General features: G+C 39.6%; 1 protein-coding gene across 1 annotated transcript; it reads right to left on the reverse strand.

Moving 5' to 3' along the window:
- Nucleotides 1-16,951: 16,951 nt before the first annotated feature.
- Nucleotides 16,952-18,227, reverse strand: LOC103144438 (ankyrin repeat and BTB/POZ domain-containing protein BTBD11-A-like). Its single transcript, XM_007561428.2, has one exon. The coding sequence runs from the start codon at nt 17,832-17,834 to the stop codon at nt 16,971-16,973; it is 864 nt and encodes a 287-aa protein (XP_007561490.2). The 5' UTR covers nt 17,835-18,227; the 3' UTR covers nt 16,952-16,970.
- Between the last annotated feature and the right edge of the window lie 2,955 nt (nt 18,228-21,182).

Consider the following 21,182-nt stretch of genomic DNA (forward strand, 5'->3'; position numbering starts at 1 on the left):
GAAGACTTTTAGAGCTACACTATGGACAAAGTTTCCGCACGAAGCAGAATAACGAACAGTGCTGTTTTGGAGCACACAATTAAAACTTTTCTTTCAGAATAGACAATCAGCTTGAAATGTCATAATCAAGTTAAGTACTCACAATTTTTTATTTTTTTTTCTGATTTACAAAACCATTGATGAGTATGTAAGCAAGTAGATCTGTAATGAGGAAACACGTCTACATAAGGTCACATGACCGGTGAAGCAATAATGTCACAGGCAGCTGCAGGAGCATCTGACAGTGAAAACAGTGAGCAAAAGTCACCAGGATGTCTTGTAGAAATTTTGAATGGGTTTCGACAGGAATCCAGTTTCGGTTTGAAATGCAGTGTTTGTATGTAGCAAACATGTGGTTTATACAGATGTTGCAGTAGCACAATGTGGGAACCGCTGGGTATGTAAGGGCAATACAATTCAGACTAAAAGTACTATGATATCCAGAAAACAGCATCTCTTTTTAGATAATCTCTCTGGACTGCACCTCTTGCAAAAGGCACTTGCCATTTCACATACACACATGTCAGTGGCTTGGTGTATCATTGTGTCTTTGTGGCTTTCTCTTAGTTGTAATCATTCGAATTTCCAAGTATTCCGCATCACAGTTGCTCTGGCAGCGCTACTTTTAGGCGCCACTTACACAACATCAAGCCACAGTCGAGCAACAGGAAGATGAAAGTGGATGGCACAGCTTTCCCTACAACAGAGTCGACCCTAATAGTTCACTTTAGATCACTGCTCACCCTCGCACCTGAGACACGCATGCATGAGCGCATACACACTCTCTCACGCACACACACACACACACACACACACACACACACACACACACACACACACACACACACACACACACACACACACACACACACACACACACACACACACACACACACACACACACACACCGGATCCCAGCAAAACGTGAAGTCTATTGTTTTCAGGCTCTCGGTTCCAATGTTTTTCACCTTGTTTTCGCATCCTGTCCTCCGCCTCTTCCTCTTCCTTCCTCGACCCCGACAACTTTGTCTTGATGACGGATTTCACAAAGCAAGCAGCACATGCTGCAGCGCAAAAAACTTCATGCTCGGGGTGTAAGTGTGCAGCTGGGTGAAAGTGTAATTTAATTCCTTATAAAAGTTATGCAGGTGTGCAGAAGGTTATAATTACATGAAAATGTTTTTGCAATTACATGAATCAAAGCCTACGGACCATTAATAATTTAATTACATGATGAAAAAAAAATATTACTTTCACTTTTGCACATGTGGGACCATTTGCTTTTCATTTCTGCACCCTCAGGTGCTGCGTTCCTCCACTTCAACGTATGATCACGGTTAACGATTACAACCGGAGATCAGAAAGCTTGGGCAGGGATTCAGCTGGTAGTGCGGGGCATTCGATTAGTTTGTTTAAAACAATAGATGAGCGAACCAAAGTTGTGCCTCCAAAACGAGTCAGTTCCAGTAGACAGTTTTGCCTCACAAACATTCTTTCCAGCTTGCACTTTTTAGTATGTTTGGAGATTAACGCAAGGCAAGGACCATCTTCTCACTCAGCTCTGCAGCTCATCCTCTATGGCCTCATCCTGTGCTTTACAAAGCAGACTCCCAGCTGGGAGCGAGTCCGCGCGGATCCGAGCTGCAAGGTGATGCAGCATTGTGCCAGGTGGACAACTGACAAACACACCTGTTTCACTAGCAGCTCCTCGTCCTTTCGACTCCTCTCCATCGTGTGAGTCAGAGGGCGCTCTGATTTACTAGCGAGAAACTGATGGAACTGAAAGAACAGAAAATTATAAAAGTGGGTGAGTCATTCATAGTGGCCTTTATTCGCAGCTGTCCTGGATAGTAGTGTGGGTGTTTCCCAGAAATTACTTCTGTTTATTAAATGTACCTGTGGTAGATTCACCCTCACGTGTGAAAACAAAATTTAAGAAAAACAAAACATAGATTTTGTTGTTTCCAGCATTTGGAGTTTTCTACTTTGCATTGGAGGCAACTCAAAAGGGCATCTTTGAGCCTCGGATGAGTACAGTGAGTAATTTAAGTACCATATATAATATTGTGCAAGGTATACGCAACTACAGTTTCTCTTCTTTTTACCACAGTTTGATGTGGTGGGACTCAAATAAAGGAGCTGAACAAATGATAAAACTTTAATAACAGAGGAGCTGCTAGGCTGGGAACAAACATTAATCTAATAGAAGCAAAAGAAAAACAACCGACAAAAAAAATATAATTCTCCATTAGTCGAAAGAAGCACTGAGAACGAACAGTGCTTCTTTCTTTTATACGAGAACGTCATATAAAAACAGAATTAATTATTAATCTGTTTAGGCCAAATTATCTCTCATTTTGGTGTCCAAAACAATAAAAGTCTCTGCAGAAGATGAAGACGGGCCAGAGGCACAGCTTTCTAACCTTCACAAAAACAAATGTTGAGTTTTTGTTTCCAGCAATGCTTGGAAATAATAGAGCAAAAGATAATCTTCGACTCGCATATGTTTTTTTTTTGTTTTGTTTTTCTGTAAACATTTTCTGGGACCCAATATTTACTGTAATGTCTACTTTGAAGTGTTGCAATATATTACATTTGGCATGAAAAAGGAAAATTCCAGTCACACAGAATTCACCTCGTTTGAAATGTATTGATTTGAGTGCGACGTCTATTACTGGTTTTCACAATTGTTGACTATACGATGAGTTTATGATGTGTGTTTATGTTTTCATGATGAAAAGCACTTTGAAATGTGTTATACAAATAGACTTGATTGATTATTTAAATTTTTACCAACAGCAAACTGTGAAGGTCAGAGTTAGCTTTGAGAGTACAGCACAACGGCAGACCTACAACGACACGACCTTCCACCTAAACTGACCAACCAGGCAAGAAAATCAGTAATCTGAGAAGCAGCCAAGGGAATTATGGTAAAGACCAGCTGTAAAGACCTGAAACGTTGTGTGATAGAAAACGAATGCTACTAAAGCTGAACATCACCCTAAATGCGCAATAGTTTCTCTGTCCTTGCATGGACAGAGAAACTATTCAAATTCAATGAGCTAAGATTGAGCGAAATACAAGGGAAGGAAACCTGTTACAGGCTGAGGACACAGGTTGCAGCTTGCATTGGTCAATCACATAAAATATCCCAAAATCCACTGAAGTCTTGGTTGCAAAACCTCAAAATGTGAAAAAGCACAAGGGCTATTGATGCAGTTCACTGTGTACAATTGGCAGAAGATCGTAGGGGGGGCAGGGGAGGGGGTATATGTATCTTATATATTTAGGCAGGGGGTCTCGAGATAAAAGGTCTGTAGTACATCAGATGTCAAGACTGACTCAATGAGAGTGTAGTTACTAAAATACTCCATAGCTGTTGCCCTGGTAACAGCACTGCAGAGTAAACATTCTGTGAAATCTTTGCTGTGTTGTTGTGAACAGTGGTGGAGCCCTTTCCTCCAAATCCCTCACATTTATTATTGTTTCTCCTTTCTCTATCTGCGAAAGTTGTAACAATGTGTGATGCAAAGCATCAGCTACTGTACAGGAGCGACCCGGTGCCATTACACGTCAATCACCTGTAGGGGGGGTTTGGCTGGGGGTACCTGCAGGAAATACAGGGGGCAGTCCCCACTCTGCACTCACTCTAGCTTCACCCGGATTGTAAAATTATGAACAAGCATAAAGAAAAACAAAACATGCAACAGAATTCTAAGAAATGTGCTTTGGAGAGAGGGAAGAGTGTTCTCAAAAGAGAAAACAGAGGCAGCTTGTACAAGGCTGCAAGAATTTTTTTTTTCCTTTGTTTGTTTTCTACACTGATTCTGTTCGAAAGCTCAAATAAACACGTCCACACTTCAGCACACCTCCACACAGTCTCGTGGGAAGGAGCTGAATCTGCAGATTTTATGTACAGTCAGAACGTATGTGTTTAGCACACAGATAGAGAGAGCGCATTGAAAAGATGCGAGAAGGTTATTTTAAAGGTTGCAGCCCAAAAACATTCGGAAAAGCAGCTAAATAAGAAACCAGATAAATCCTGGCATAAAACCGTGTCTCAGCAGAGATATGCTTAACTGCCTACATGAGCTTGCATAGGTTTGCTCTCAACGCTATGCCGATCCTAAATTTCATATTTTGACACTTGCAGCAACTGCTGATTAATAGAAGTACTTCCGAATAGTTTCAAAAGAGTTATCTCTCGGAGTCATACGTCTTTTTGCCCTGCAGCAACTTTATAATGCATTAATATTTGATTAGCTGAGAACTGGGTCCACAAATGTTTACCAATCCCAGCTCATTTCATGACATTATGTTGTTGGGATTGGAACAAGTAAAGTTTGTGCAAACTGTGAACTGCAAAATGCAGCTGTTTTTCATAAAGGTAATCAAGCAAGACTCAGTAGTCACATCTGCATCCTGCTGCGGCCATAATTGGTACAAAAGCCGAATCTGCAAAAATGTTCCAACTGGGAAAAAATCACGAACAAAATAGACATTTACCTTCTCCTCTGGTAATCTGTACCATATGTCCCTAGTTCAGATGGGGGTGGAGAAAACCCAGAAGAAGGAGTCAGAAATTGGGAAAATGTCCAGCGATCATTTGTTTTTAGCACTTTAGGTATGGACATCATGTGCACAGCTCTGCCCACTCTGCACTGTAAACTACAGTTGCAGAGCGTAGTTTGATCTAAAGGAGATTTGCCATGGCTCAGACGCGCAGAGATTGTCTGTCTCTGCAGCATGTAACACAGTCAAGGCTTTCAAAGCTCAGATTGACAGAACTATTAGAGCCCCACAAGACACGTAGGATGGGACAAGGTTACCTCACCTCTGCATTTACTCCTCGTCATGCTGTTGGCTGACTGTGAATATGTGGAGTGAATAGAAAAGCTGGACCAAAACAAGAGCGAGAAATTGAAGAAGGAAGGCAGAGGGAGGGAGAAATTGGGAGCAGAAATGAGACAAAGGAGAAGTGACAGAACAACGGCAAGAAGGCACAAAAAGTCGTTCTCCTGAATCTCTCAGGCAGCGCATCGGAGCTGATTGTGTTCTTAAAAAATAGAAAGGAAATTGCGCATTCACTTAACTCAAACATGTAGAGCGGAGTGTAGAGTGTGCTGCAAGCAGTGACACAAACATAGTCTGAAGGTCAGTGGTCTGAGCTCTCATGGGTGGTAATGGGATACTGGTCCAGTGGAACAGAATTGGTACTGCATCAGCAGATTTAACACTTGCTTAAGAACCAATAAAGCCCTGTTCTGAGCATGTCTTTATGCTAATTTAGTTTTCATGTGCAGGAAAAAAGGCACCAAAAAAAACATCAAACATAACATAAAGCAGTAAATTTAGGACACTTCCATATTCACTCCTGTTTAAAAGCGCTAAAGTCACACAAAACAATCACCTCAGGCCCACTTGATTGAAACATTAAAGCACTCAGTATTCTTTGGATCTTTAACCTTTTTCAAACTCAAGACATTTAGTTTGGAGGGCTTCTGACTGTTGAAGTGAGACGGAAAGACATTATGAGACGAAAAGCGCTGTCTGATGCGTCGAGGAAGAAGAATGTAGCATTTAGAAAGGTCTCAGATGACTGTCAAATCAGCCACTTGTATGGAAAATAGTTTCAAAAACAACTCACAACATGCACAGATCAGACAATCCAAGCAAGCAAAAAATAAAATAAAATCTTTCCACAAACCCTAAAATGTCATCAAGCAACCTACAGCAGGCTCTCACAACTGTTGGTTTTAAAGTTCGTGTCGTTCTATCAGAAACTCAGCAGAGTCGTTTAATTGTGACTGAAAGTGAAGGAAAAAAATGATGTCAAGACTAAAGTTTGGCGTTTTCATGCACAACATTTTCATATCCAATCTAAAACATGTTAAAGCAGCTCATGTAATCAGTACTATACGATTCATTAAACCATGTAATCAATATTGGTTGTTTATAACAAAGAGCATGGTAGGTCATGGTTCACAAAAAAAGAAAATAATTGGTTTAAAAAAATAATAATAAATATGTTTTGTTGAATCCAGAAAAACCACTCAAATAAAGTGGAGGGAAAATTGAAAATATGACAAAGACTCAAGCTGATGCTAAATTTATGCTGCCAACCGATTACCACAGACTTTAATGGTCATTTAGACAATTTCTGTTTCATCAAAAATCAAGATGCTAAAATGGTTACTTCAGAATCCACCAGTCGTAATTATCCGCTTCAAAAAAAATATAAATAAAAAAAATCCAAACTATTCCTTTAAACTTCAAAAGGTTTGTCTTTGGTGTCTAAGAAACCCACTTCAAATGGCAAAGCCACTGCTGTCACAGAAGATATGCACTCTGGATGTTTTGGTAAAGTGCACAGTTATTCACAGCCATCACATACATGTGGAGGAGCAAATTAGAAGCTGTAATGTTTCCGGTCCCATGCAAGATACAGACCCCATCCTAAAGGCACTAAGAACTATATTTATCTGAATTGCATTATTTATTTAATATCTTTGTAAGCAATCAATTGTAGACATACTTGTAATAAATGCTGTTTTTCTTTATGGGATTATGCTATCTCAGTGAAAGAGCAATTTGTTTAAAGTTTTTTTTTCTATATATATCCTTATCAGAGGAGCCGATATATGTGGAGGTTGGTACAATTTTGCTAATACAGTGGGACTCGTTTTTTTTGTTACTGTCCCACTGCCTCATTCACATGCAAAGTGAGTGAAACACACTCGGACAGAACTGGGGTTATTCCTGCTAAGATAGTTCCTGATTTGTAAGCGCTCCAGATGAGGCAGGCCGATGGAGAGTGGATAAAATCATATGTGGCAGTTTCTTAGACTTTAAGGTTCCACGTTTATTCAGGTCCAAAGCAGCGAGCGGCAGAAAAAAGGATCTGTAATGGCAAAGGATAATTCTGTCCTCCAGTGAAAACAGAGGGTATATAGTGTGTGTGATTCATAGAAAAATAATAATAATTAAAAAAAAAAAACAAATTGAGAGGAAATGTGTTTCTATCTGCCACAGGAACAATAATATCTGTCCAGCGTTTATTAAGCTATAAATAGTTCTGCGTTCCTCATATATAATATAGTTCATCTGCTCACGGCAACTCCAGAAATCCCACATAAGTTTGCACCCACACTGCTAAGCGTACTGAAGCCAAGGATTAGTGAAACCTGCAGAAGGCTTGACATTGGCAGCTCAGGGAGGCAAATAGTAGGAAACCTTCTTCACCTTGAGTAATCCTCTGATCATGATGACGACACCTAAGGGTTTATAGAAGGAATATAATGAATAATCCTTAAAGGAATTAGTTTGACATTTTCAGATGAAGGGTTCTCTTAGCTTGATAAGCGTTAGCCAAACTGTGAATATAACAGAGCAAGCACTTCTGTGATATCTAGTATGATATGAAATGGCTGATTTTTTTTTTTTTTAGACAGATGTTTAATAGAACATTGCCATGCAAACCTCGACCTAAATAATGCAGATTTTAAATTTGACAGAGTAAGTGGCGTCCTATTAGCAAAAATGTGGGGGCAAGTTTTATTCGGATCTTTACCAGATCTGCCAGCAGGTTTGTCTGCGTCTGCAAATATTTGTGGTTTTGCATGTATTAAAGCTCCATCCATCCATTTTCTTACACCCTATTCCCGTTGGGGTCGAGAAGGGTGCTGGTGCCCCTCTCCAGCTGTCAGCGGGCGAGAGGCGGGGTACAACCTGGACGGGTCACCAGTCCATCGCAGGTATAAAAGCTCCGACAAATGAATATGTGTCTTGATGCATACCATCACACAGCTTCCCTTAGCACATAAGATATTTTCTCAGAATTTCATTTAACTTGCATGAAAAAAAGCAAGTCTAAAACTTGTTTGCCACAATCTTCCCTGTAATTTCCAGGCCAGACTGGATGCTATTTAAGAGGGATCATTTCACTTTATGTAAGAAAAGGTATTTGGAGCTCCAAAAGAACGCGGTGATACTGACGCTTCACCCAGCTAATCCACTTGCTGGTACTTGTTTGCCCAGACTTTCTCTCTTGCTATAAAAAGACATAGACACCGCTTGTTTGGGTCTCATCTGTCACCAACAGCATCTCTTATGGATTTTCCTGTTTTGATCCTTGCCATCTGTGCCTCTTTCTTTCCTTCTATTTTCCATCCATAGTCAACATAATGAACAATTCATGACTTTGGCTATGCATTTATTCTGGTCTAGAAGTGCTGTGTTATTCATCAAAGTAAAAGCTCGTTCAGAGTAACAAGAAGGTAATGGTAAGCTTCAAGGAAAACACAACAAAGTTTCTCTAGAATGGAAAAATAAAACACTCTAAAAAGAGCTGGAATTGTGTTGATTCTATGATAAAAATAAATCCACATTTGGGGTAAATGCATAATCTATGGTAATTTAAAAGCAATCGTTGGGTTGACAGTGTTAGACCTATTATGGGGAAAATCTAATTTTGGTATAAAAGGTCAAGCATGAAAATGAGCGAAAGCTCCTAAATTATTCTTAGCTGCGGCAGCTCCAGCAGTAAAACGACTTAGAACAAAGACTCTGAGCTTTTTACCTCATGATTGACCATAATTGGGCCGGACTGCAACGTTTCCTTCAAGGACACGAGCTCCGTCGAGTTTACATTCGATGACTGGTGAATGGATATGTGTGTGTGTGTGCTCTGCAAAAATGCTGCACTCATTTGAGCAGCATGTGGATTAGAATTAATGTATGGCAGCTCAGCAGCTGCACACACCAACACACAAAGAAATGAAGCAAGCTTCTGCGATGGGAAGGTTTTACAGGAGCAGATTAGCACACTTTTAATGGCTATCGGTTTTAGTCCTTGTTGACATGTCGATGATGATTAAATGTGATAATCGTGTTGACATGTGTGACTTATGCCTTGACTGTCTTTGACTGCAGTTGTGCACAGAATGTCCCTATCTGGGACAATAAAAAAAAAGAGTGAACTGAAGTGCATAAGAATAAGGCTTTGTTACGGAATTGAAAAATGAAGTGCAATCTATTGCAGGCATTGCCATCTGGGTGCGGGACTTACTGTATTCTATCACTTGTCGCTCCTTAATCAACTGGAGTAAACTTGGCTGGTGTTCTCCCTCGTTGTACCAGACTCTGCGTCTCATCAGCATTTCTCATTACGCTCAGAAACTCATAATTTATCCCACATCCCCTCGTGGGTCCTGTGTGAGTCTGAGTGTGCTTGCAGCAGGTTTCTGTGTGCGACTGTGTGCTGCTGTGTAAGGGTTTCCCTTAGTACAAATATGTTATGTTTCACTGCTAGACATAATGGGGACCGGTCTCCGCTGGTACAGAGTGGTACTGCTGCTGACTGCAGTCATTCCTGCCTGCCTGCTTTCACCACATCACGTCCACCAGGCGTCCACCTCGCACAACACTGACACACAGATAAGCAACAAAAGACTTGTGAATGTGAGGCGGGGGCCCCACTTAATCACCCCAGAAAAAGGCTCTTACAACAGAACAAACAGTGTGGTGCAATTATTCTAAAAGCACACACATCATACCCTCGACATGTGCCCTGATGCTATCTAAAATCTGTCTTTTCTCACATTTTTTATGCTGACTTTAAAAGGAAATCCCACCTGGGTTGCGCACTTCAAACTGTAATGTTCCCATTGTTTCCAAAGGATGTGCTTCAGCACAGTAATTTGCCATTTTTGTGTGGCCACTTTGCCTTTTCTGCTTTCCAGAGTGGGTTAACCTCAGGAAGGTGCATTCTTTGTGTTGGAAAGAGCACACATTAGTGACAGCGAATGTGAGTTCCTGGCAAGAAAAAGCGCACAAGAGTGAACACAGCACAATACCAACGAGCAGCAAGACGGTTGTTCAAATTGTCTCAAATTACCTCTCTGCAGTGTAACAGTTCACAGGTTCGTGGCAACTAAACAAAAGGAAGAAAGGTGTTGCTGTGGATCATTTCTATGAACTTTGCAGGTTGTGCAAGATGAGACTGTGAAAGATGCAAATATTGAATCAAAACATGTGTAATTGATTTAAATGCTGGAATATGGGGCTTTTCAATGGGGCGAGGGGTACCACATGAGGAAAAAATTAAACCAGAAAAAGTAACTTCAGATATTTAGCCAACTTCACCAAACCTATGTCAGAGAGAAATGGTTGGATTTTTAGTACCTAAAGCTAAAACACAATATGTCTGACTTATGTGGAATGGTTGCCAGGAAAAAGTATTTTCTCTGACCACAGTAGGACAACACTATAACCTCTAAGGGTAACTTAGAGGTCACTTTAATTGAACTTACTGGTTAGTTTCCTGTTTATCAGGTACTTTCCCATAACTTACTGTGTATCTTCCTGAAATGAACAGTTACTAACCAGGTACATTCATGGCAAGTTCTACAAAGTAACTTATAAGTGCCAGAAAAATATCTAGTAAGAGCCATAAAAGTAAATTCTGAAATATATCCTGGTAAATCCCAGATAGTACCTGGTAAGTGACCAGCAAGTTCCTTGGTAGTTTAAGGAAAATGTCTTGCTAGTGCTGGAAAGTAACCTCTAACAACCAGGAATGTGCCCGGTAAGATAAGTAGCAGGAAAGTACCCGTTACTTCTGAAATGAACTTGGGATTTTCCCGGAAAGTACTTTGTTACTTTAACTAATGAACCAGGATGTTTTACTAAAGTTCCAGAATGTTCTTGGTAAGCTGTAGGAAAGTAACCAGCAATTCAACACAAGCTCCAGAAACGTACAGGATAAGACGAGCTTCAAGAAGGTAAGAGACAAGTTTAGTGAAATAACTTGAAGGTTTACAGTAATACATGAGCTATTTTAACATAAATCTCCATTTGGCAAACAAATAAACCTCATATTAGCTGACAAGCTTGGCAGCGAAAGGTGCATAGCTTTGTTCTGTGAGTCGAAGCACATAGATGCTTTACCGACATCTTCTTTAATCAGACATGGGGCCTTCTGACCAACAACTGGAGCTCATGTTTTGGGTTATCAACAGGACAATTATTCCAAGACATCATATTGAAAAGGAAAACAAGCAAGGTGTTTTAGTGTTGTAGTTAAAGTCCACACCTTATTGAAATGCTGCAGTTGGCGCTTAAGAGAGTGGAATTTAAAGAGAAATGTCAGGAAACCTAAATGGAGTGAAAGTGGATCTGAATTCATCCACACATGTGGGAGGGATACAGAGAAAACCACTTCACAGGGTATTGCTGCTAAAGATAATTCTTTATCATTTCAGTAGAATTTCTTAGCTTGATTAATGCATAATTTAGTTACCTTTCCCACATAATTGAATGTAAGCATACTAAATATGCACACCATCACTGGTTTCTGAATATGGAACATTTTTGAGACAAATAGTTTAAAGACTTTTCTACTCATACACCTTAGGCATATGTATTTTTTGTCCACAATAAAACCTTAAGAAATAACACCACAGAATAGCGTTGGTTATGAAAACTAGCATCTACCCTCAATCACTTAACATCAAGGTACAACAATAAAAAAAAATATATATAAAAAAAGTGAACAGCTTCAACCCAGTCAGCATTGCTTGAACTTGAAAGTCGTGTCACAACTGTGAGTGAGATTGAGAACCTGTCCTCGGGGTGACACAGATCCCTGAGCGCTGGATATAATGTTCCGCTAAATTCATTTTCTGTGACATGCACATGCCTTCAGGAATATTAAAGAATCCCTGTGCCCTGGTTCTGATAGGAGTCAGAAGAAACTGTTCACTATATGGAGCAGTTTCCTGTTCTGACAGGAACTCGCAGCTGAAGCAGGGAAACCCAACACCCACTTGCAAACAACACTGAGTCAGACATGGTGAGGAGCCCCTGACGTCTTGATGTATATATGCGTATATGGCAATGTGTGTTTTGGGTTCGTGTGTAGCAGGGCAGCTGGGGGGGAGCTGCCATATGGTGGATGTGCCAAAGCGTGACTGCAGCAGTAGGTGAAAACAGACTTTATAGAACACGGTAATTATGGACTCTGTGTTAAAGTCTGACATATCAAGTCACAAAACAACCAAGAACAAGCATTTCCGCATGTGTTTAAAATTGATGAAATGCAAAGAGAAAGAGCCATGCATATTTTATAATGTACTGTACATCCAGTGCCTTACCAATAGTTTCACATTACAAGGAATAATCTAATTTTTAAGCAAACTGACAATGAAAAAAATTATTCCCGAAGCATTGTTTTCGGCATTGATATAAAATAGCCTCCTTCTGTAATTTAAAATGAATTTGCCCACAGAGGGACAATAAATGACATTTCTCTCCTGTTCTCTAATTAGGAATTTATATTGCAGAGGTAGACCTTTCCCTCGCTGCTCCAGTCCTAAAGTTGTACTAAGCTATTTTTATATTTACAATATGAGTGTGAAGGTAAAATAAAAAAAATCGTAAAACTCAAATTTACTTCAAACAGCGGAAAAAGTAACCAGCATAGCTTATCTGCAAACATAATCTGTTAAAGATTATATTTGTTTTCACTTTTTGTCACATTCATAAATGTGTCAAAAAATCAAACAAATTTTAAAATGAGTTTGCATCTAAAATACAAAAGGCAGTTCTCAAATGCTGATCTCATTTACTAAGGAAAAAATAATCAAGGCCAACTTGTGTGAAAATATAATTTTCCCATGTTCAATATTGGGTTGAAGTTCATCCGTAGCCATAAGCAGGTATATTATTGTCTATAACTCACTGTAACTCACTGAACTGTAACTTTTTGTCTAACAAAAAGCAGGCCATGAACCTGAAAAGTAACATCTAAAGCACTGCAGCATCACTTTTCCTCAGTTAATGTCACTGTTTATAATTCATCAACAGGAATGAGTAGGCAAAATCCATGCCAGGACTTCCCATGTAAAAACCACATCTGACCAAAAAGGCCTGTCTCAGATTTCTCAAAAAAGAGACATACATATATTTCATTAAAATACCGATGCAAACCCAAAATTGGCCTTTTACGCTGAAAAACCCTGGATTGTGGCTGAAAAGAAACATAAATGAAATGTAAAAGAACTGATTTTCAGTTACTTGGTGGCAATTGTTCAAAGGGCAGTATTTAATTTAAGTGTAAGTTAATATCTTTACAAAGTTTTCAGATGTTATAGTGTAGCATGCAAACAATAGTTTTTGTAAAAAGAAATTAGAAATGAACTTTTGGGAGGAAATATTATCATTTGCACTAATCATGCACTGAACCAGCTAGTTAACCATTTTAACCTCTCTGATGTTCAAATGCTTACACTTGACTGTTCATCCTGCTTCCATCACAACCAGGTGGAAAATAAATGTTTACTTAACTTCTTACATGTCATAATATTATGCCTGATGCTGGTGGTAAAGTGCTAATTATTTATTTATTTAAGTTATGAAAGTTGCTTAAAGGACTAAAATTGTCTTTGCCATCTGTTTAGACAATAAAAAGTATAAAGGAACACAAAAACATAATTGGCTTTCAATGAAGATAAAGCATTTGCTTGTTGAGGGATACTTGAAATTGTTCGGGGTGTGTACTTATTTTTTCCAGTGTAACCTCATTACTAAGATAAAGACAAGACAGGAAGGAACCCGCCGAGGTAACAACCTTATTGGATTTGTGACAGCACAGAAATGGAAATCGTCTTTGGTGGATGAGATGCAATAAAGATATTCATAAGAGCTTCCTCACAAAGCTGGGTCACCAGCACCATTGCCTAACACAAAAAAATCACCTCAGTAACTCCCGCTTGGCAAAGGGAGACAGATAGAATAAATGGAGCGATGCAGGGTTCAATTTGGCGGGCAGAAGCTCTGCTAAGGTCAATCCAGTCTCTGCTTTACTGGTTTGGTTTTGGCAGAAAAAAAAATGGCAGTCTTTGCTTTCCCCGTCTCTAAAGATGAAAGCAGAAAGGCCACTTTAGATTACTGAATATTTCAGAATAAATCTTACATTTTTTAGCATGTTGGCAAATAATATATCCAATAATAATATCCATCTTAACCTGTAATATCTATTCATTAATAGTAACCTGCATAAGCTTACAACAAGAAGGTACCCAGAGACTAAAGCTTCTGAAATGGGATTTTTTTTTTTTCGTTTGTAAAGACTTCATTTTTTCAAAGTTTAACATTCAGAGCTCCAAAGATAACAGGGCACTTAAATCATGATGTAAATGATTAGATGAGACAGTCCTTCATCTTCTTTGTTTTCTTTAACAGTGCTACCAAATTAATCGTTTTTGCTTTGCATGTTTCTAAGACCTCTATAATGTAAACAATGTTTCAACACTTGTATTGAATTCAATACTTGTCTAATGTCCTCTGATGGAGGATTAAAGTAGTACAGGTGACAAGTCCCATTTTAATTCAAAGTCTACAATGGCCAGAAGCAGTTTTCATGGAGTGCAAAGTTTTGAAAGACTTGCTGCAGAAAGTTAAAGTGAACTGATTAATCTTGACCCCTTATTAGACTCGCAAAATAATAACTTCTTGTCAGTGTTTTGAAGTAAAACTGACAAAAATGTGAGTATAAACTGCAAATTGTTTCCTCAAAAAGGACAGGCTGTTTTCTACATTTGACAACAGTCTCCTGTATTCTCTATATGTCCAGGCTACTAAGTAAGACTGTGAAACATAAGATATTTTCCTATTCTATTCTGTTCTATTCTGTTCTATTCTATTCTATCGGAACACCATGCTCACAGTGAAACATGGTGGTTGCAGTATTATGCTCTGGGGTTGCTTTTCTTCACGGTGGATGGAATAATGAAGAGATGTCAAGAACCAGCCAAATTAGATCCTTTGATTGATATCCTGAAATGAAGCATGCGTTTAAAGCAGTGCACATTTACAATATATAATATTAGAGCTTTTTCATTCATTTTTAACTTCTCAAAGAATTGTTTTATTTTTTGCAGCTAAATTGTACGGGATATATTTCATGTGAACATATATGAACAAGTTCTGAAATAAGCGATAGCCACTGTAGCCACAACTAAAGTGAAATAAACTGGAATCTCCTTAAAGTGTCTTTTGTGACTAGAACTCTCCACTTTGATTCCTAGCAGCATCCTATGAAAACAACACTGACCATGATTCCTTAAGATTCACTTGAATGATGTGAATGACAAAATGATCGATAACTTTTATGGGGTTCATAGTTTATGGTAACAGGATCTGGAAGTGCCTAGAGTTTCATTTGCAAGTCAGAAAACTTGGGATTTTTGTTAACTGTTGTATTTAGTGGCCGGGCTATTAATGGCAGGACAAGTTAAACAAACAACATCCAAGATGGATGTTGTACAATTCTACATGTCCAACTGATTTAATGAGATACAAACAATCAGAAGTGCAAATACTGTTTAATAAATCCACTCTCAGCCATATTGAATTGAGTTGATAAGGGATCTCTGACTTAACAAGTCTGCAACTCATGAAGAATTCAGACGTAAGGGTCAAGCTCCAGTTGATTTCTCGGAAGTAGAACTTGTGAGATTTTCGCTACTAAATACAAATTGGAGAGCACATTTTCTGAACTGCTAACACCCGATTACTCTGCATGTAACGTGGGGTTGGCCATTATAGAACCTTTGACTGAAAACTCTCAAAAATGACATTAGAGCTTATCAACCAAAGGAGCAACAAGGATTCCACACAAAACAATGATTAAACGCTATAGAATAATCTGGTTCAAAAGCACAGACAACCTTCCCATTTAAATGCCTCAATTTATTCAGCAAAGTACCCAAAATGTGAGTTTGGTTCTACACTACAGTCCAACACTCATTCAAGTCAGCAAAACAGTGCTCACACTCAACAAATATTGCATTGATGTCGAACTCCATGGCACTTGTCTCTAGATTTTTCTGGTATGTGTCATAGTATGTGAGCAGTGCGTAAGTTTAACTTGAGCCGTCCAAAGAAAGTTAGACAATTCTGCACTGCTCTCAGCAGCTAGAAATGGAAACAAACTTCTAACACGTCTGACATATAAAACCAGTGGAACAGTGAAGGTAAACCGTTCTCGACACAATGACAGGTTCCTCTCAGTGATTCATAAAAACAGTCAGTCTTTCTAGCTTCCTGTCTGTCTCATCCCTCTCTCATTCACTCTGTAGCTCAGTTTTATTTACATCAGTCTGCATAATGCATGACAGCACACAAGTCCCACAAGGCTTTTCATTATGTAAACCTGTTGCAAGAGGAACATCCATCATTACACGGGCGTTTGTTTGAGTAGTTTCTGATTGGTAAAGCAGCAGTAAACTCTAAATGCAATTTTACATTTCTAAATGTAAAAGACAGAAGCGAACGGATAGAATCTGTAAAGTGTTTTGCGGATCTGTTTGTAGTACAAATGACTACAGGAATGAAAGAGAACCGCCCCCTACTCCTTGGGAGGAAAAACCCACTTCTGCAGGGAATCACTGATGGACACCAGCAGGGAGGGGCCCTTTAACAAAAAACTCTGAGAATGAATCACTGAACCTGAGTGTATTGGCTCTATCCTTATCAGTATGCACATTAAGAAAACAACTGCATGTAATTTAAGATTGATATCAGGCAGTTGTCTCTGCAGTGCCTGGAGAGAAAAAGGAGGCAATGGTGATAAGAAAAGAATTCTCCTCCTTTCTCCCCACCTTCACATTTCTGTCATTCATTACCTGCCTGCATATTCCTGTAGTCTGAGCAGCATTGCAGCTGAATGCACTAAGAGTAAACGTCATCAAGTATCGTGACGACGAAAAGGCTCAAACTTCTCCTGCACTCGGAGAAAGGACTTGTTAATTTGCGAGTTTCTCTTTATTCACTTGATAGTCACCAAGTGAAGATATATATAATATATCTATTAGCTATTTTATACATTGAGCTGAAGAGTAGTAACACCCTGTTGCACCGACTTCCAGCCTTCATAACTCACCACTCGCATTCTTCCCGCAGATCAGGTGTTGCCAGGGCTGCACCGACCCCCACACCTCTGCGTCGCCGTTGACGGCCTGCTCCAGGACCTCCACCGTGAACTTGGGGATCCCGTTGTCGCGCTCCAGCAGGGCGCTGCGCAGCACCCGCGCGTACACCTCGCGGAAGAGGCTCTCCATGCATGCGGCCAGGTAGATGGCCGCGTGCTCGTGGATCCTGACCGCGACCCTGCTGTCCACCATCCACCTGAAGAACTTCCCCACGTTGAAGATGAGCCCGCAGCGTGCCGACTTGCCGCGGCTGAACTTGTCCTCGTCCGTGCTCATGTTGTACATGGACAAGGCACTGACGGCCGCGCCGATGCAGCTCATCGAAACGCTCCATGACAGGATGATCTTTATGGCACTTTGTACCTCGTATTTAGTGCATTTGGCGTAGCGCAAGCTCAGGCGCTGCGCCTCCTTGGCCACCCTGACCAGGACGCGGCTGACCAGCACCGAGAGCCTGAGCAGGACGTCCTGGGGGGGCGTCGGAAGACTCATCTCCTCGTCCTTGCACAGCGCGCTTGCAACTTCCCCGAGGCTCCATGGCACATCCTCAAGCTCGGGTAGTTTAGCGCACTGCCCGCTGCACTCCAGGATCTCGGCGTCCTCAACCAGGACCGTGTTAACAGTGTCCAGACTGTTGTGTCGACTGTGCATTGAGTCGGTTAAATGCCAGTAATTCCCCCCATGTGCCTCTGAGCAGCACAGCGACGCACTGGACGATCTGAAGGAGTCAGCGGCTCCACCATAACCAGAATCTAGCGTCAAATCCTCCAGGGTCCTCGCTGCTGACTTGCTACTCCTTGCCATAACTGCACTTCATAGCTACTGTAGAAAAAGAAGAGCTTGGGAAAAAGTGGGGAGTGGGGGGTGATGCTCAAATGATGGTAGTTTGGAATCGCCTTGCACGGGTTCTGCTCACTGATTCGTTTTTTCCTTTTTTTTTTTTTCCTTTTGAGGAAAGTCCATCCAAGCCCGAAGAGAAGAAAGTTAGATTGCAGTATTTTACTTCAGCGCATCAACGGTGCTGTACCAACGCAGAGCCTGACAGATGGAGGCGGGGCCCTGGAGAAAATGAGAGTACCCCTCAACCAATAGACTCTTGGGAAGGGACAAGAAAAGAGTTCTAATTGGTTTGCTTTAAAGGATCGATAAAAGAAATGAAGCTCATGACCAAAAAAATAACGGAAATGATAACTGTAAATCATTAAAGGATTTTTTTTTCTTTTTAATTTAAATAATTTTGGAAAGAAGAAATAAACTTAATAATAACAATAATAATAATAATAACACTAGTGGAGACATATGAGCAGATCTTATCTAAGGTAAATGAAAAACAAATGCACTGCAGCACGTAACGACTGAACCTCTGATTCAAAAGCAGCTGCCTGAATGTGTTCATGGTTAAGGGACAAGTTCGAAAGAGTATCAGGCTATGTGGGCCCATGTCTGATCGTAACATGATTCAGTACCATTAATAATAGATTGCATGCATAATGCATCGTCGTTTCTCTGAAGGAGAACTCATCGAAAAGATCCAATATTCTTTCTAGGACATGTGTTCTCTGGTTGATCCTCAAGGTCTAACTTGGACTTCAGCTTCTTCATGGACACCGACTGCCTTCTTACCGCAGTGGAAGGACACAAAGTTCAGATGAGAAATCTGCAGGCATACTCGGAAAGACAAGTGTGGTAATTCAGTTTTGTGTAGTGATTATGGCAACAACAAAAAAAAAGAGAAAAAGAGAGAGAGAGAGAGAGAGAAAGAGAGAGAGAGAGAGAGAGAGAGAGAGAGAGAGAGAAGAAATGAAGGAACGAACTACGTCAATGCAGAGAGAGTAACATGCTGAGGTCATGACAGAAATAATGTAAACGAGCCGCAAGGACTGCTCAGTGAGTAGTCACTGAGCAGTGAGTTTGCATTACAGATGCAGTAGAAAGCTTCTGCATTTGACAGCAGAGTGCTTATGTGACTGAAGCAACAGTGATCCCTGGTGTTGGGGTGACTAACAACAGTTCTGCCCCCCCCCCTCCTCCCTCCCCTCCAAACAACTTACATTCTGACAAATTTTAAAAAAATATATAGGAAAATTCTATAGCTATAAATAAGCAGAGCTCTGAGCCAAAGGAGATTCAAATGTCAGACTGGCCCAGTCAAAGTAAAAATATTAAGTGAATGCAAATATACAGCTTACTTTTCAGACCTTCATTTGTCAGAAATTTGGGAAAATAAAACCTACCATCTTACCTGGACACTGGTTTGTATTGATCCGTGCCATAAAATCAACATAAAATGCATGCGAGTAGTGTATATGTCTAATTCATAGCTGTTAAAATCAGCATAACCCTCTGCTAAATGGCTAATTAAAAAAAACAACAACATACAATTACTAATGTGTGCAACATCAAACATGTTTGTGTAAAAAGAGAAGGAGGAATCTACCATACATCTGCTTTTAAACAAGTGGAGGCAAACACACTTGATTATAGTTCCATCAGCCTTGAATATTTGGCTAACAGTGAAATCCTGACTTTCATGCTGGTTTTGCTGACCTACATATGGTAAAATGAAATTACCTCTTTGTAGCTCATTAGAAATTACCACACATGATAATATCAAAAATGTGAAAATTGTGGATTTATTTCATTATAAAGAAGTCGTCAGCTTTAAAATTTTTGAGTGCTTAGCAGACAAAAAGCTGAGGCGCTGATAGATAACATTGTGAAGTGCTCCATTTAACCTAAATTAAATAGAAGTTTTTCCACTTTAAAAACCTTCTGAAATTAAAATTTTGTAAAAGTGTGACCATAAATCCAAAAGTTGATCTTTCAAACTCAATCAGAACACTGAAATACTTCTGGTGGGTCAGCAAAAGGTGAGAGAACAAAGCTTCTTTGGTAGAAAAATTGTTCATCTAATTAAAACCCACCACTAAGCAGTTTTGGCACAAACCAGTGACCTGGTTTCCAACCATTGTGCTGCTATTGTTTATGGCATGTTGGTTTGCTCTTCTGCCGGCTAGTTTGTATCAGAGTTTATTATTAGTAGAGTGCTATCTTTATACCATAGGAGGTGGAAGTAGTCATCTTCAATTAAAATCTTTACTAATGAACCTTTGCTAAGTGACACATTTGCTTAAATGTTATAATTTAAGTTAGCTGCCTTACCTTGACACTCCATAGTCGTGGAAAAAAAATCTAGAAAAAAAGCACTAACAAGCAAAGCATTCAGAGACAATCTTATTATTCTTTCAATCACACAAGTATATGTACTTCTAAAATTTACAGGGAAAATTTAATTTTAGATATAAAAGCAAATGAAGTGCCAAACCGTTCAGGTAAAAAGATGTTGCTTCAAAGCATCTGACATTATTTTCTTGGTCACATTGCCATCTAGTGTCAGTTTGTAAAGCTGCAAGTAAGAGTTAAGTTTGTGCGGTTAATTTTGATCGTATTTATTAGTGAAAGAAATAAAATCTACTCGAAGAGGACCTGAAGCAATCCTCTTGACCAGAAACAGTGAGGGAACAAGATGTCTAAAGGCATAAAACTTGTTTTTCTTGTAACATGGGTGCCCCCTTAATCCGCCCCAATTTTCTTAATTTTGGCAATTGGCCAAATTTTGGGCAATTAGGTCATACTTACATAAGAAAACAGTCTTATCCACTGGTCTTATCCACCTCAGCAATGGACTGAATACCAGCAACTGTCCGCTTTTGCTCTGCCATGAGAGAGGGCTGACTGGCAGACCTGCTCACTGGGTCATGTCTAACTGGAGATTTGTTTTAGTTCCCTTACACTCAACGACAAATTGTAGGGTTCTCATCCAATCTGTTGGTCATTGGCAAAAAAAAAAGAATGGCCTTCTCTGTGTTGAAACAGTTATTTTTCAGGAAAAGAAAGCCTGAAGAATAAGTTGACCAGAGTTCTGAGAAACTCTGAGAATTAAACCAAAAACTAAAGCTCTGTTTTAGACATAAAACAGAGCTTTTTAATGTCTAAGCATAACATATGTTTATCACATAAACATATGTTATATGTATATAACATATGTTATATATATATATGTTATATGGATATATATCTGTTTTAGATATATCTAAAATTATATTTACATTTTAGATATAATTGTGGCTTATAGTAAAAGTGTGGCTTATA

This window comes from Poecilia formosa, unplaced genomic scaffold (genome assembly GCF_000485575.1).
Source record: "Poecilia formosa unplaced genomic scaffold, Poecilia_formosa-5.1.2 Scaffold126, whole genome shotgun sequence".
Lineage (NCBI taxonomy): Eukaryota > Metazoa > Chordata > Actinopteri > Cyprinodontiformes > Poeciliidae > Poecilia > Poecilia formosa.

Bases quoted from the DNA above. Each gene is read 5' to 3' on its own strand.
- LOC103144438 (XM_007561428.2), bottom strand. From the start codon at position 17,834: ATGGCAAGGAGTAGCAAGTCAGCAGCGAGGACCCTGGAGGATTTGACG.